Here is a 15,551-nt window from a genome sequence, read left to right as displayed (position 1 = left end):
ACTAATGATCATGTTAGTTTAAGAAACTATTTCTAACCTGGAGATGTTCTAAGATATTTACTTGGTAACTATTGAAAGTGAGGTAAGAAATTTGGGGAGAAACGTTTCCCCTTATAACCTGCAAATACATATATTACTCCTGCTTAGTCAGCATTTTCTTTTGTGTCCCTATTATTAGCAGTTCATTTAATTACTAATACATACAGAAAAGATTTACAGCCTAACTAGTGTCATTGGACTGCTGACAGTGGAAGAGACCCTGAACCATCAACCAGATTATACAGTTGAGTATTTCCCCAGAGATAGTAGAAGAGCAAATCATGTATGGAGGTGTAAAATAAGAAAGGAGTCTTCAGTGAGGAATGTAGCATCAGAAACCCAGTAGCAACCTACAGATTTCATGTTCATTATTGAAAGAAAACTATTTTAAACTTTCCTAATCCAAAACATAGGGAAGATTAGGACCTTCTTCAGTCTTACTCTCTGTAAATGGAATTTGGCTCAGTGATATTAATGATATCTCAAGTACTGTCCGCTACAAATGAAAGTTTATGTAAAAGTCCAAATGATTCCAGGAATATCAGCATCTGGAGGTATGTAAGTGAAGCATAGCTTTGAGGCACAGAATTGCAGTTTCAGGTAGCCCCACGCCTTTGCCCTCCTTCCCCCTTCACCCAAATCAGCAATCATCGATTGCATATAAAGCTGTAGAGAGATCTTTTCCTGGCAGTTCAGGTAGTTACAGTAGATTGTTAATCTGTGAATGATTGGACTAAATCCCTTCTGTCTTCAGAATTTTCATGCAAATTAGAACTAAATGTATGAGATAAATTTATTAACTGTAGTCTAGGGCATAGGTCAGCTTTAGCACAACTCTTAAGTATAGGATTTTATCCATAAAAAAGTTGTACTTTATTTATGCTAATTTTCTGTGGATTCACTTCATAATATAAACTGGTGAGAGGATATTTTAAAATACCCTTAAAGAAATGAAAGATTTTTCAATGTGTTTTTCAGTTTTCTAAGATGCAGCTGGATTATGCCAAATATAAAATGTTCAGATAAATGGCTTTTCCTATTCTATATTTGATCTTAAAACAAATTTAGGGTTGTTTTCTTACATCACCATTAAAATAAAAGGAGAGTTGTTTTGTATCTTTCGAAATAGGAATGAAGTTGAAATTATAATATCACAGGGGTAAAAAAAACAAGGAACTGGGAAGTGATAAATAATACTGAAAATACACAGTACAGTAGGTTCTTTTGGGGCCAATGGGGTATCTTTAAAATGTCCCTGAAAGATTAACAAAGTATTTAAGTGAAACTCAGCAGGAGAAAAGTAATATCCTAATATTTGTATGTTTTGTTTTACTTTTATCAACATTTTACTTGAACATCGTCATACTCAAATGTATATTTTTGTATTATTACTAAATGGATAAATTTAAATTGGATTAGCAACAATATTTTTTCCTGTTTTGGATCCTGATGTTATAAATCCAGCTTGTTGTAGAATAAGTAATCCTTTATTCTTATTCTACTCTACCTTTCTAGGTTAAAGGTTACATATGAGTGACATGAAATATTCTATTAGTGAATGAATCTTGTGTTTTTACTTTTTTATAAGAGATTTTAATGGCATGAAAAAACTCTCCAGGCCTCTACCAACACGAAGACTTTAAAAATGGAAGTAGATACTTCTTAGTAAAATGTAGAAGAAATGTAGTACCTTTGAACAGATGCTGATGCTTTTCTCACTCCTTTATTTTTCAGGCCATCCGTTGCACACTGGTAAACTGCACGTGTGAATGTTTTCAGCCGGGGAAGATTAACCTGAGGACTTGCGATCAGTGTAAACATGGCTGGGTGGCACATGGTGAGGAAAATCTGAACCTTTCTTTCTGTTCTCGACGTGTTCATGTGAACGTACGTGTTTTTTTAGAGCAGTCACTGGTCTGGAGAAGAAAGGGGTCAGCTGTGCTCTGAGTGTCAGTTAACATGCATTCTGTAGCTTTCAAATAGCATATTTTCGGCTCCAAGACATAAGGCTTAGGTAAGGAGTTCTCAACAGAAGTATGAGATGTTTCTAGGACAGCTGGGCCATGGGATTCTGACCGCACAGAGCAGCAGCCAGCAATCACCCAGCCTGATGGAAACTCAGACACACCACGGTTCGTCTTCCAGGGTCTAGACCTCAGAGGGAAGCTGGCAAATCCTTTTTGCTTGAGGAGAACTTCATGATGACTGCCCACCCTTGTCATATGCATTAGAGGCTGAGTTTATCCTCCTAGATATTAAATTTTGTATGATCTAAGGTGAATGGCAAAAGTGAATGGGAACACTAGCTGGTATCTGAGAAAATAATCTATGCAACCTTTTCAGTGTGCGTTGAGATCAGAGGTACCCAGTACCGGTGGCATGTGAGCTCTGTCGAGGCGTGTGTTGGGGGCAAGGGTGACCCATGGCCAAGGCTAGAAAGTGTTGAGGCTTTTTGCCAGATGCGCAGAGCTGTTCCATCGATATGTCCTTAGCATTTCACTCATTCTTATATATGGTTTATGCTTTTTATGTTTAGGCAACAGGAAACTTATAAATAAGCAGAGATATTTTCTTTATTTCCTAGACTATAGAATATTAAAAGATAGGTAATGTTTGTAAAAGAAAATTTGGCTTGAGATTTCTTTGCCAGCCTGGGGCATTGGCTCTTAAGTGGACATATTCTTCATTCCCAAGCAGTGTCAAATATCCAGTAGGTTGTATTTTTATAAATGTCATGTTATTATAGCAAGATCTGAGGTAACACCACTGGGCCATGCCTTGAAATTCTTTTAATTTATCATGTACCTAGCTTGTTAGGGAATGTCTGTTGACCTTGTTGGGACATTTCCGCCATGTTTCTGTAAAGGAGGGAGAAAGGAGCTAGTCATAGTAGTGAGAGGGGAATATACTACAAGGACTGCACCTGGCAGACATGGCCACAACCCTTCAGAGCCCCCTGGGATGGAACTCTTTCCTGCTTCAATTGAAAGCCAAGATCTGTGACAACCCTCATCCCAGTTCTGAACAACAGATGAACTGCTCTTACTTACGCAGTCTGTGTTTGTTACTACATTTGATGATTTCTTGTCTGCCCCTGTATTAGTTTGCCAGGGCTGCCATAACAAAAAAAAAAACATAGACTGGGTGGCTTTAACATCAGACATTTCTAAAGACTACAAGTCCAAAATCAGGGAGTTTTCAAATTTGGTTTCATTATGAGAACTCTCTTTTTGGCTTTTAGGTGGCTGCCCTCTCTCTGTGTCCTCAAATGATCTTTCCTCCGTGGGTGCACATCCCTGATGTGTCTGTGTATGCACAGTTTTTCTTCTTAAAAGGACACCAGTCAGGTTGGATCAGGGACTGCTCTCCTGACCCCATTTTAACTTAATCATCTCTTTAAAGGCCCTATCTCCAAACACAGGCACATTCTGAAATACTAGAGGTTAAGGCTTAACTCTAGGAATTTGGGGGGAACAAAATTCATCCCATAACAGTGTCTGAATATCCCTCTTAACCTGAAGAAGTATTGGCTTTGCAAGGTAATAGGTGCAGAGCTTATGTCCCCAGCCCCTCAAGAATCTTAGAGGCAGTATTGGGTTACATCCTGGCTCTACAGCTTCAGTGGCATGCAGGTGAACATCTCAACTTCTTGTTTTTTTAACATATAAGATTAATAATACTTACTTTGTAGAATTATTATAAGAATTAAAGATAAAGTATATGAAGCATTTAAAATAAATAATACATGTTACAAGTAACAAACTGGACAATGGATGAACAATAAAGGGGGGATCAACTATTAAACAAAGGACTTTTCATTTATAGGCTCTCTTTTCCAAAGCCATCTTGTGTTACCATCATCTTTCTGCTATGGTAGCTTTGTGAGTATAAGAGTTTACTGTGTCACCGGTTTGTTTCATCTCTCCAACTTCCACGTGCATATTACATTAGTAGTGGAAGGGGGTAGAGGGAAGCAATATTTCTTCCTTCTTGAACAGCATAAATTATTCTGGCCAATGGTTGTTTCTAAGGCTTTCTAAAGGATGTAATTTTTCACCAAACTTGAACAAGGTATTTCTGTTATATCAGACTGCGCTTTTCCTACTGAGTCATTAGAAATTCTATGATTCTGGGATATCAGTTTTAGAATTTCTCAGATTTTACTTTCCTCACCACCACTATCACTTTGACCTCTGTTTTCCCCCACAACACGGATACATCGATATACAATTCAAGATATGTACACACAGAGATACAAATCCCACTCTTCCCCCATTCGTGGGCAAATCAGCAGTAAAGGCTTAGCTTCTAGCTTCTGAGTTGGCTGTGGGATGAGAGCACCCGCTCCTTTTGCCTTTAGCATTTCAGCTAATTGTTTCATTCTCTCCCCCTGCACAGAAACCATGAAATCATGGCTCCAATTATTTCTGCTCAGAGGTGAAACACAGAATTCTTCCTGGCTGCTTTACATAGTACAGTGTCCTATGTGTAGGACAAGGAGGGAAGCGACTTGTTTTTTCTAGTGAAAAATTTTAAGTAGGTGGAACAGCAATAAGACTACCAAGATAGATCTTATAGAAGTCTTTCATGGTAGCACTGAACCCATTCCATCTTTATTATGCTATGAAAGAAATCCTTATGTTTGCTATTGAAAAATAAGCACATGCCAAAATCAGGTGTTCTCTACAGAAAAAAGAATTTTTAGAAAAATTTTGGCCTCTTTTGAATAAATGTCTCTCTGTATCTCCTTTGTTAGCAGCATCTTCCATTTCTTTATAAGATACTTAAATTTTATGTGTCATTGTACATTTTATATATGTATGCCTGTGTTTATACATACACATATACACACATGTACATGTGTACACAGTCGCTCACTTCATTACTTTACAAATTGCTTCTCAAACCTGCTTGAATTGTTGACATTAGTAGCTTTACAGAAACTTTGAGAAAGATGTTTTAAAAAAATTAAAGAGAGTAGGTGATTAATTTATCATACTGTAACACCTGGGTTTTAAAATTAGTCACTGGACCCTGATGCTATTCACAAATTACTTCCTTGAAACCCTTAGCACCATTGACTCAAGGGAATGAGTGCTAAGTCCCCAAAATAGAAAAAAGTTTCTTAAATATAAATAGATATTTCCTATTGAATTGATAAAGGCTTTCCTGCCCTTTTCTCTCCATTAATGAAGTTCAGCTCTTTCACTTCAATAATAGAAAGCAGGGCTTTATTGCATTTAACTTTATTTAAGACAAGCTTTTTGGGGTAAAGAATGTCCATGCCTGTAGCATACATAGTTGGTGTGCCAGAAATGGCCCTGAGTTTCTGACTTTGTCACATTTCTGTTTAGAGTTCTTGAATGAAGAACTTCAGCATGTTGCCACTTAATTCACTTAACAAGTACATATTTTTTTCCCTCCTCTGTTTTGCATTGTCTTTTCTATGTCTTTTGCATATGCTTTTCCTCCCGTCACTATAGTGACCAGAGTGAGTCTTGGAAGGGCGGGGAACAAATCCTACAAATTTTAATTGTTCTTGGTTCAAAAGTGACAAAAGATATCAGGCTTCTTTTCTGGTGTCATAAATGTTTATGTTGTTAGAAATTTCAGTTTGTTGTGTTTTGACTGTTTCCTACCATACTAGAGTAGTAATTCTTCCATTCACAGACTTGAAGCTTCAGCCAAATATTTTATGTAGTCGTAGGAGTTAGCATGTATTACCAGTGTATCCCCAGTGGTGGGAAAGCATGGGGGAGGGAGAAGAGTGCTCCCTACTCACCATTTTCCTTTGAGGAATTTGCTTCTAATGAGAAGTGTTACCATTAGGACTTTGTTGTCTTTTGAAAAACTGAAGGCATGGGGAAAGGGTAAGAACTATTGTACTTACCCATTTTTATTTATTACTTGCAAATTAGTTTTAATATCTATAGTCTTGATAAAGACTTTATTTCTAACCTATTAATATAAATAAAGTAGTAAAACATTTTTTAAAGTAAACTGTTCTCCAAATGATTTTAGGAAATATTTAATGATAGTCTAAAACATCTGGAAACTTTGTTTTTAATTATGAAGGGGTACATTTGATGAAAGAGGTGGGTAGGTTTTAAAAAGATAATTTTTTCCTTTACTAGACTAGTAAGTTTTACTTCTGACAAAGCCCATTTTGTTACCTTAAGAAAAAATCCACTGTTTCTTTGTATGGCTACTAAGCATTTGGCAAGGATATGAGGCTCGATGAATAAAAAACATATTGCATAGTTTAATGAACCGCACAGCAGCTTTCAAATTATTTTCTTCATAGAATCCTTAAATGGTAAACCAATAGAATGTGCTGTTGCAACAAGCTGTGTGATGCTGGAATTTTCATTCACTTGTAAGCAGTCTGAACTAACACTAGTTGTTTACTTTGGCTGAGGTCTGTCTAGGATAATTCTTGATGCACTGGAATTCTTGAAACCTTCTCTTTATTATGTTCCATAAATGTGATTTCTCTTTACTCTTTGTAGTTCATTCAAGGAAAAGATAGTCCTTCTTTATTACTTTAATTATTTTCTCATCAAGCTAGCTGTTCCCCTGCCAGTCTCCAAACTATTCAGGTTTTTTTTAATGGCAAATGAGCAGGCTTGGCCTGCATCATCTGGACCATCAATCAATAGATATTTATTAAACATACATCATATATGAAGTACTGTGCCAGGTATCCTTCAGTTCTTCATTTCTGTGTCACAGGAAATGGTGAGCAGTATAAAGTTAATTTAGTGTCATATAGCAACCAGCTTTATGGTTTAATGTACTATAAGACTTAATATTCATGGAATCCATTAATTTCAAACCTTTCTTTTTTTTATAAGTCACTGAAACTAATTTTTCTTTTTTTTCAGCATCACTGAATTTGAATTCTCAGCTCTGTACTTGATATGTCTTATAAGAACAGGGGTATTTATCTCTATAAGTAACCCTCACACAAATTAAAAATATCAGATGTGGTATGCACTTAAAACTAATACAGTGTCATTTATGACTCAACTAAAAAGACATAAAAAAAGAAAATATAGGACATCTCTTTAAATTTGAATTTCGGACAATGAAATATATGTATTTATATGTAAATATAAATATATTTTTAGTATAACCATGTACTATGCAAATGTATCTGAGTGCCTTTGTTTTCACTAGCTAAGTCTGGCAAGCATATACCTGAAAGAAGAATCATAGTTAGGCCTAATTTGCATAAATGATGGCCGTTGGTTCTGATCATTCTATAATCTAAAACCTTTTGATGAGCTCAGCCCTACATACTGAATCACGATATCTCTGTTCTGTTTACAAATTCCTCAAATTTGTCAGTGGCATGATACTTTATAAGAACTTCAGGGCAAATCAAAAGTAGTAATTTTTAATTTTAATCCATGAAAGGTCATGTCTTTATTATTTGTCCCAGTCTATGCTCTTATGAATTGTCTAAACATCTGTGAAAGTAGTTTTTCCCCAACTGGCAACACTGTAATATTCTCCCTGATTTGAGTCCAAGAGCTAGTGTAGCTAAAGTAGTAGTAATCTTTCCATCCCTGTCCTTTTTTCTTCCCAGGTCTTTTCCCTTTCCCATCCCAAACAGATCATAAGCAATAAAGTATGACATTTCTATGACATCATGCTTATTCTCAGTAACCCAGCAGCAGTTTCTGTAAGATAATTTATAAATTTGTCAAGATCAAGAGAGGAGGGTGAATAAAATTGGGTTTTCTCTGATAAAGGAAAGTTGTGCTCCCAGAGATTAAACCTGCAAGAAAGTGCTAGCCTTCCTCTTACTGCCCTGGAGATTGTTCCAAGAAGAGTGAATTTTGCTTTGGGAGACAATTGTTGCAGAGGGTTATTTAGGGTTTAGTGAAAAATGTAAGAAAGGTATTAATGTAAATCCTTAGCACAGGGAAATAAATGCAGGCTTCCCAGTGAATATAGGCAAAGTGAGAACTTGATCCTTTAAGATGTATGTAGGTGGTCGTGCTTCTAGGGCTTTGCTTAGAAACATGGGAATAGACAGAAACACCACAGTCCTATTCCCTGGTACACTGGTTTGGAAAAGGTGGAAATGAATGCTTTCTAGTAGTCTCAGTTCATCCAGTCTGTGCTCTGAAACCTGGCTGTCCCTATCTACAAAATGTTATTTTAATTAGGGAAACTAGCCTTTAGCTGCCTCCTATCTCTGGTGAGGAGGCACTGGGCCTTGATATCCATGGACAAAGTCTCTGAACATTTCTCCACTTATTTTTATTTTAGAGAGCAAAAACAAAGCCATTTTCCTGCTTGGCACAGGGACTTTATTTGCTTGACCTGAGGGCATGGTACCCTCTTCTGCTTCTCTCCTTTACTCCCTGATCACCACTGATTACTTTTAAAGGGAGGACATCCCCCCAACTTGATTAATGACATTAACTATATTCTTAGTGTGTCCCTGAGCTGCTTATTTTGATGTTCCTCTGCCTGCCCACCTTTCAAATGGTGCTTTAAACGCCCTAATTTTTTTTTTTAAATCACAACACAAACAGTGCCTCCCCTTCAAAATCTTGGGCTCTCTGCCTTTTATCTCTCCAGATTTTTTTTTCTGGCTCTATTTTATTCAGCTGGAAGATGAGGTAGATCTGGTAAATTCTGGCCTCTAAAGTGTACAGTAACGATCTACTGCTAAGGAGGTTCTAGGGAGGATCATGAGATTGAATCATACAAGGCGGGAGCTCCAGCCTATGAAGAAGTTTCAGGTGCACCAATGGGAGGCACAATAGAATAGGTAAGAGAGCAGCTCTGTTTAAACATCCTGGCTCTCCCACTTACTGTCAGCAGAACCTTGGCCAAATTATATAATCTGTTTTCTCAGCTATGAAATGTAGATAATGATAAGGCCTACTTTTAAGATTAAATGAGGTCATCCACTTAGTAGTAAGTATTAGTTGTTTTCATTATAAAATTCTCACTGAAATGAAAAGTCAACCTTGAGGGTATAATAGCCAGGTTTAGCTTAGTTTAGTGGATAAGAGTTGGGTATAGCCGGGCCAAAGATCACATCCCATTTTAGTCTCTAGTTAGTAGGCCCCAGTTCTTTTATGTGTAGATTCAAATGTTAATAGGATTGTACCTGACTATTCTAATGAGATTTTGAAGAAAATTAAATTGGAGTGTGGACATAAGTGTATGATAATATCAGGAGCAAAGGTGGACTTGGGGTGAGCTTCCTTCCTTTTCCCAGTGAGGCTTCTTCAGCACCCTCTGGCAGAGCTTAGGTTGCAAATTCCTTTGGCTTTGGGGCCAAGCATTTCTCAGGTGAACTTGTTTTCCCAGTAAATTCGGGACAGTTCCCTACCTTCCATTTCCCTTAAAGTTTCTTTTTTTTAAAAAAAAGTGGGGTTTAGCCCTGGCTGGTGTAGTTCAGTGGATTGAGCACGGGCCTGAGAACTGGAGTATCACGGTTCAATTCCCAGTCAGGGCACATGCCTGGGTTGCAGGCCAGTTCCCAGCAGGGGACTCATGAGAGGCAACCACACATTGATATTTCTCTCCTTTTCTCCTTCCCTTCCCTTCTAAAGATAAATAAATAAAATCTTTTTTAAAAATGTTTTTTTAAATATTTTATTTATTTATTTATTTTTAGAGAGAAGGAAATGGAGGGAAAGAAGGAGGGAGGGAAACATCAATGTGAGAGAGAAACATTGACCATTTGCCTCCCACATGCCCCCAAACTGGGACCTGGCCCACCACCTACGCATGTGCCCTGACGGGGAATTGAACCAGTGACCTTTTGGTTTGCAGGATGATGCCCAACCCACTGAGTCATACCAGCCAGGGCTCCCTTAAAAATTTCACCTTAGCCTATATTTGAACAGAAGTAGGAAACACTTTATCACAAAAGTCACATTATGAGAGGTGGAGACCAGTTGAGATGAATTGTAGGAATATTTATGTGTTGAAAGTCCAAAAACCAGTAGATGAATTTTAAACAGGGTTAAAATTACTTTTGCCTATTTTCGCACCTATATTCTTGCATGTGAAGTGCTTTGATGGGCTAACCACTTCATCATTTTATTGCCCTTTATTACATCATAAATTTTTATATCTTGCTAATGATCCTACAGGAAGCTTAATTGTTTATAGGAACATCTTAATTAACTGGAGTTCACCAGGTTAAGCAGAGCACAAATCGAAGGGGTTTATAAATGAAATACACTGGACTCCTCTCATTTTCCTCAGGATATCCTGTGTAGATAAACTAGGAGACTCTTCTGGGTCATAAGGACCCAATATACCTCAGCAATATCATGTTGATGTGCTCAGTTTTCTTCCTTCTCTTTTGTGTCAGAGTGATGACTTCTTCAAATGGGGACATGTCCCTGTCCCTCCTTTTGTTGAAGAGTAATATCACTGAATGAAATAAATGTGGTTATTTTAGAAGAATTCTGACTTGTGTAACCAAGCTTTGCCTTCTTGGATGGTATGTTTGTAAACCTTCCAAAACTTCTTGAATTAATGTGTTACTAGTTAGTGAGCATATAGCCAAAGCATCATATGGAAAGTATTTTAAGGAGTTACTGCCACACAGATACATGCATAAGCAGTGTGTTTTAAGTGCCCACGTGGTAAGGTCCCTCTCTGTTTGAAGCTGTTCTTCGAGACCCAGGGAAAGCCCCATTTGGCCTCCTAGGCCTCCCACCCTGCTTGTATGGTCAAGTGACACTACAAATGCAAGTGCAAACCCATCCATTGAAAGCATGGACTCGTTGGGCCTTAAATTCAAGTGGGGCCAAGGAATGCAAAGGCAACTCTAGAACTGGCTTTTCAGTAAGGAAGCTACTGTTGCTCATTTGAACACCTGAAAGTGCCAGGTCCAAACTGAGATAGGTTGTAAGTATAAAGTATATACTGCATTTTGGAGACATAATCTTTAAAGTAAGTAAATATATATATAATAAAATATTTCAAGAATTGTTCTTTATATTGCCTACATATTGATAGTATTTTAATGTGTATTAAATTTATTTTTTAACGCTCCTTTGTATTTTTTACTTTTCATTTCTTTGAATGAGACTAGAAAGATGAAAAGTATCCATGCAACTTGAATTATATTTCTATTAGACATGGCTGTTCTAGGACCTAAGTGTGGAGAACCAAAGCTAGGTTATAAAGCGGGTTGCTGGTAAAGTAGTTCAAATTAGTGCTGAGAATCCTAAAACCCAGAATCCAGGATCTTGTCCTCCCTTCACTCATCGCTGTAAACTCTTTCCCAGTCCTTTGTGCTTTCACACTTGCCACACTGTTGATTCTGTCCAGTCTTTCCTCTGCCCTGGTCATCAGGAACCATTGTGTTCCCTTCTCCATGTTTTCAGTGGACTTCACCTAGACCAGAAGGGTAGTTTCTGTGGACTACCGATTTCTTGACTAGTTCGGGAGCTCAGGGAGGGCAATTCCTCATCTCTGTGTGCCAGTACCAACCACAGCCTCTCACTTGGGAGCACCTGGAACAAAGGTTTATGGCAACTCCTAAAAGTGTATCTGAAAGTCTCTGATTTCTAATTGCCAGTTTCTTTTTCCAGCAGCGTCTTCTCCTTTTGAGTGGTAAGCACAGCCTGCAGACACCTTGCCTGTAGTCCCATTTCTGCATTTCTCTTTTCCAGCCCTCTGTTTTCACCTTTGCTGTTTCCTTCTGTGTCTTCAGACAAGAAAACAAGTGAAAGGTAGGTGGGAGGGTTTAGTAGCCTAACTAAGCAGGAAGTAAATCTTAGAGAAGTTAAATTTATTTGATCATTAACAGATGTTGGCACTTTTATTTTATTCAAAAGATATGGTCTTGAGTGAAATAGCTTCACTTTTATTTAGTAGTTCTTCAATACTCCTTTGCCTGCAAAATCTGAGAGTAAGAAATTCTCCCCTCCCCACTTTTGGCTGTTTATGTTTTCTACTATCAGTAAAAATTAAAAAACACATCAACCTCTAACATAAAAGAAAACACCTGTTTGGCTTGGAGAAATTGGCTAGGGAGGTCTTTTTCCTGACAGTCCAAAAGCGACCATCACAAGTCCCCTTATTAAAAAAAAAAAAGTCATTTTTTTCTGTTTTATGTGAGCATTGGCAGAAACTCTGACAAGCAGTTCTTCATATTTTATTATGTTCTTGTCTGCAGAATCTCTGTCAGGCAAAAACCTTGTCAGCGGAAAACCTGTCGTAGGATCAGAGGAGACAAAAACAGGTGTCACACAGGCAGTCAAAACTGAAGGAAAAAAAGATTAGGCTAAAGAGAGAGAGGCAGACAATTACATTAATGCCATTGCTTTTATCTTATAGATGTGTGTTATTATCTCGGGGTGCTGAGTGCGCAATTGCCTCAAAGAAAAGTAGACAGGAGACAAGGGGAAACTTGATAGTTATTAACTGAAGAGGCAGTGTGTCAAAGCTGGATGGGGTTCAAAGTTTTGCAAGGGAAAAAAAACTGCAGGCAGCAAGCAAAGGCTGTGTGGTTCTGCTTTCGGCTACATAAACCTAGTAGCTATCTAACGTTTTCTGCTTGGAAACAGATCATAGAGAGAGAAATTAATGAAAGATTTCATTTGGAGATTTTGGGGGTAGCATTTATCCTATATACATGCGACTGAATCATAATCTTTTCTCTCTTATAAAATCTTGCCACAATGTGAGACATGGTGAGGCATGAAGGCAGGCATTTGTCAGTTCAGCTGTGTTGTTTGGATATGTTTAAAACACCTATTATCAACACACTTTTAATTAAAAAAATCTATTAAGAAGCCGTTTTACTAAGTGTGAACATCTGTACATGCAAGCTGTAAATTAGGAAATCACATATGTGTGCCTCAGTCAGAGACTAAATGAACTTGGCAAGTGTTTTCTATTACTGGTTTTTAAATACAGTAAAATATCTAAGGAAAAATCACTACACTTTAAAATCTGGATATTTTAAAATATTTTTATTGTGTCTGTTGGTAATAATAGAACTTTTATTTTAATTAGAAATTATGTTCATTATCATCAAATTAGTTCTCAGGGCTCAAAGTGCTAATCAGAGTCTTCCTTTGGTTTCTTTGTTCACTCATTTCAGGAGACTTGACTTCTTTCCCAAAAGTTGGAGCTCCATTAAATATTTGTGATGGTATAAGATAGTATTATTTTGCCAGTGGCCTAAGAGGTATTTAGCCTTGTTGGTAACTCAACATATGTCAAACAGCCAGGTAGGAAAGAATGGGATGGAACTTGAAGGCCTTGCCTGCTCAATCATATGTTAATCACATTAGTGGAAAAATCAGCAAGTATTTCTCTAGTCCTTAACATTCTTTCGCTCTTGTATTGAAAAATTGGTTAGTTTAGACTTTTCCTGAGAGTTGAAACTGCCTTTTTAACCTTTTTTTATGAAAAAATATTTACGTGGGGTCTTTTATTCCACCAGTCATAGATGCAAAGAGGTTTGATACTTGATGTATGTATTAAGCAAATCCAGCAATCCAGAAGAAAACACACATCAGTGTCAAAGTGTGAGTGATAGCCCAGAGTTTTAAGGGATTACAGTGGGGGAAAAAAGAAAAAGATTGATTGTAGATTTAGAATGAGATTTCAGGCTGACTTACTGAGAGAGGGAAGGCAGAATACTTGTAGCACAAAGGTAATGTTCATTTTTTTAAAAAAACATGGAATATAATAATTTCTTTCTTTTAGGTATGTCCTACCAGATGCTGGCTTTTTGTATCGCTGCTCTCTCTTAATTTTGAAATATTTCTTCACCTCATCTGATAGAGTTTAAAGCATATGTTCTATCAAAAATAAATATGCCTTGCATTTACAATGTTATCTTAGTGCAATTCTTATGTAAATAAATGCAGTTTCAAGAAAATTTAGTCTTTAAAGCTCATAAATTGGGATAGGGTGATTATTCTCTTACAAAGGAATTTATTTTTTATTTATTTAATAAAAGTATTTACATGTTTCATTCTAGTAGTATATTTCAGTAGTTACTTTTAAAATGGGATGTCTTATAGTTAGTATGCTTTTAATTCATTGATCTATAAATTACATACGGCAATGTTTGTGGAGTCAACTTTCAGCTAGCCTTGGTGACTAAAGATTGGATAGAACAGCAGCACTAATAATAATAATCCCCAAACCTGGTTTCAGCAAGTAGATTCAATTACCAAGTCTCTTCCTAGATTTACTGTCAAGTTTGCAGATTAAAGTTTCTCTTTTCCCCTTAACCACCTCCTGATGGAGTTGCTGCAGATGAGGAAAGACATGCCCCCCAAAGTGGGCCATGTAAGGAAGAGGAAGAAGTAAAACCAAGAACCCGTTTAATCTACTAGCCAAGAGAGTGAGCTTCTGAATAACCAAGTGTTGACAGTCTACTTTTATGTGTGCCTCAGTCAGACTTTAATGATTTCCAAAGTCTGTTGTGAAGACTTTATTATGCATAAGGCCACAGGGGGGAAATGCCAATCAGTTTGAAATATTACCTATATAGTCTCAAGTGGAGCTCAAATTCTACCCAGGACTAATTGTGGGTGTTTGTGTGTGCATATTCACATACTCTCAGAGCTTCATGTCAACTCCGAATGATTAAAATCCATAGGACAGTGGGGAGCTCACTGGAGTCACTTTTGTCCCGCTTCCCTCCCTACAGTTTAGAATGACATTCGTAATGGATCATAAGAATATTCATATACTTATTTCTCATTTTATTAAGGGACAAGAAAAATATGAAGGGCCATTCATATAAGGCATTCAACGTATAGTCATATAATCAGGTTTATGGAGGAGGCTCAGTGGAAATTTTTTTACTTGAAAACATTAACACGCTATTTGTTATAAATAAATAAATAAACAAACCCTTCACACATAAGAGCTGACAGTTTTTATCACCAGGCTCAGGGATCAACTCTTTCAGCTGCATGTCATTCCTTTTCTTCTTTTTAAAAAAAAAAAAAAAATTCTAGAAACAAGCCTTCTCTCTCCTTGGTATTAAATATCCTAATTAATTCAACCTTGACAGTTACAGTTAGAAAGTTGTGACTTAAATGGAACATGAGTTATTTTGTACTTAATTTGCTCCCAATTACATAGTTCTTTCCCCCCAAAGTAGGAAATAAAATGTGCAGATCCAAATATTACTTCAAGTCATAAGAAATTTTCTCTTAATAACAATCATTGCCCGCCTTCATGATTGATCCCCTGATTCACTAAAAAGTTTTTATTATATCATCATTGCCATTTACTAATGTTCTTCCCAAGTCTATGGCTTTTATTAGGATCTGGCTTACAATCTACGGATAAGTTAAGATTTTGTGCCCTGAGGCTCTTGCCTAGTAAGAGAGCTGAGTCTTATAATGGGAAAGGATTGATGTTATAATGATTCCAAAGGGCCCCTTTATGATGAAATTCTAAATATGCAAAATCCCATTAAACCCGTACAAGTCCATGGGCTAGCTACATTGAAATGACATATCATTATAGTGGGTATAGTGTGCATA

The 15,551-nt window shown here is 37.0% G+C and overlaps 1 protein-coding gene across 6 annotated transcripts in view; it reads left to right on the top strand.

The window, feature by feature from the left end:
• The window catches only part of BNC2 (basonuclin 2), a 426,491-nt gene that overhangs the window by 267,757 nt on the left and 143,183 nt on the right, over positions 1 to 15,551 (top strand). For all 6 annotated transcript variants that reach the window (XM_037132061.2, XM_037132060.2, XM_037132056.2 and 3 more), the window contains one exon: positions 1,774 to 1,876. In XM_037132061.2, the coding sequence (XP_036987956.2) occupies positions 1,774 to 1,876 (103 nt within the window). The remainder of the gene's footprint in view (positions 1 to 1,773; positions 1,877 to 15,551) is intronic.

The sequence above is a fragment of the Artibeus jamaicensis genome, unplaced genomic scaffold (assembly GCF_021234435.1).
Source record: "Artibeus jamaicensis isolate MK-2021 breed Jamaican fruit bat unplaced genomic scaffold, CSHL_Jam_final scaffold_1964, whole genome shotgun sequence".
Taxonomy (NCBI): Eukaryota; Metazoa; Chordata; class Mammalia; order Chiroptera; family Phyllostomidae; genus Artibeus; species Artibeus jamaicensis.
Note: the sequence above shows the minus strand (reverse complement) of the source record. Positions and strands in the feature narration are given on the sequence as shown.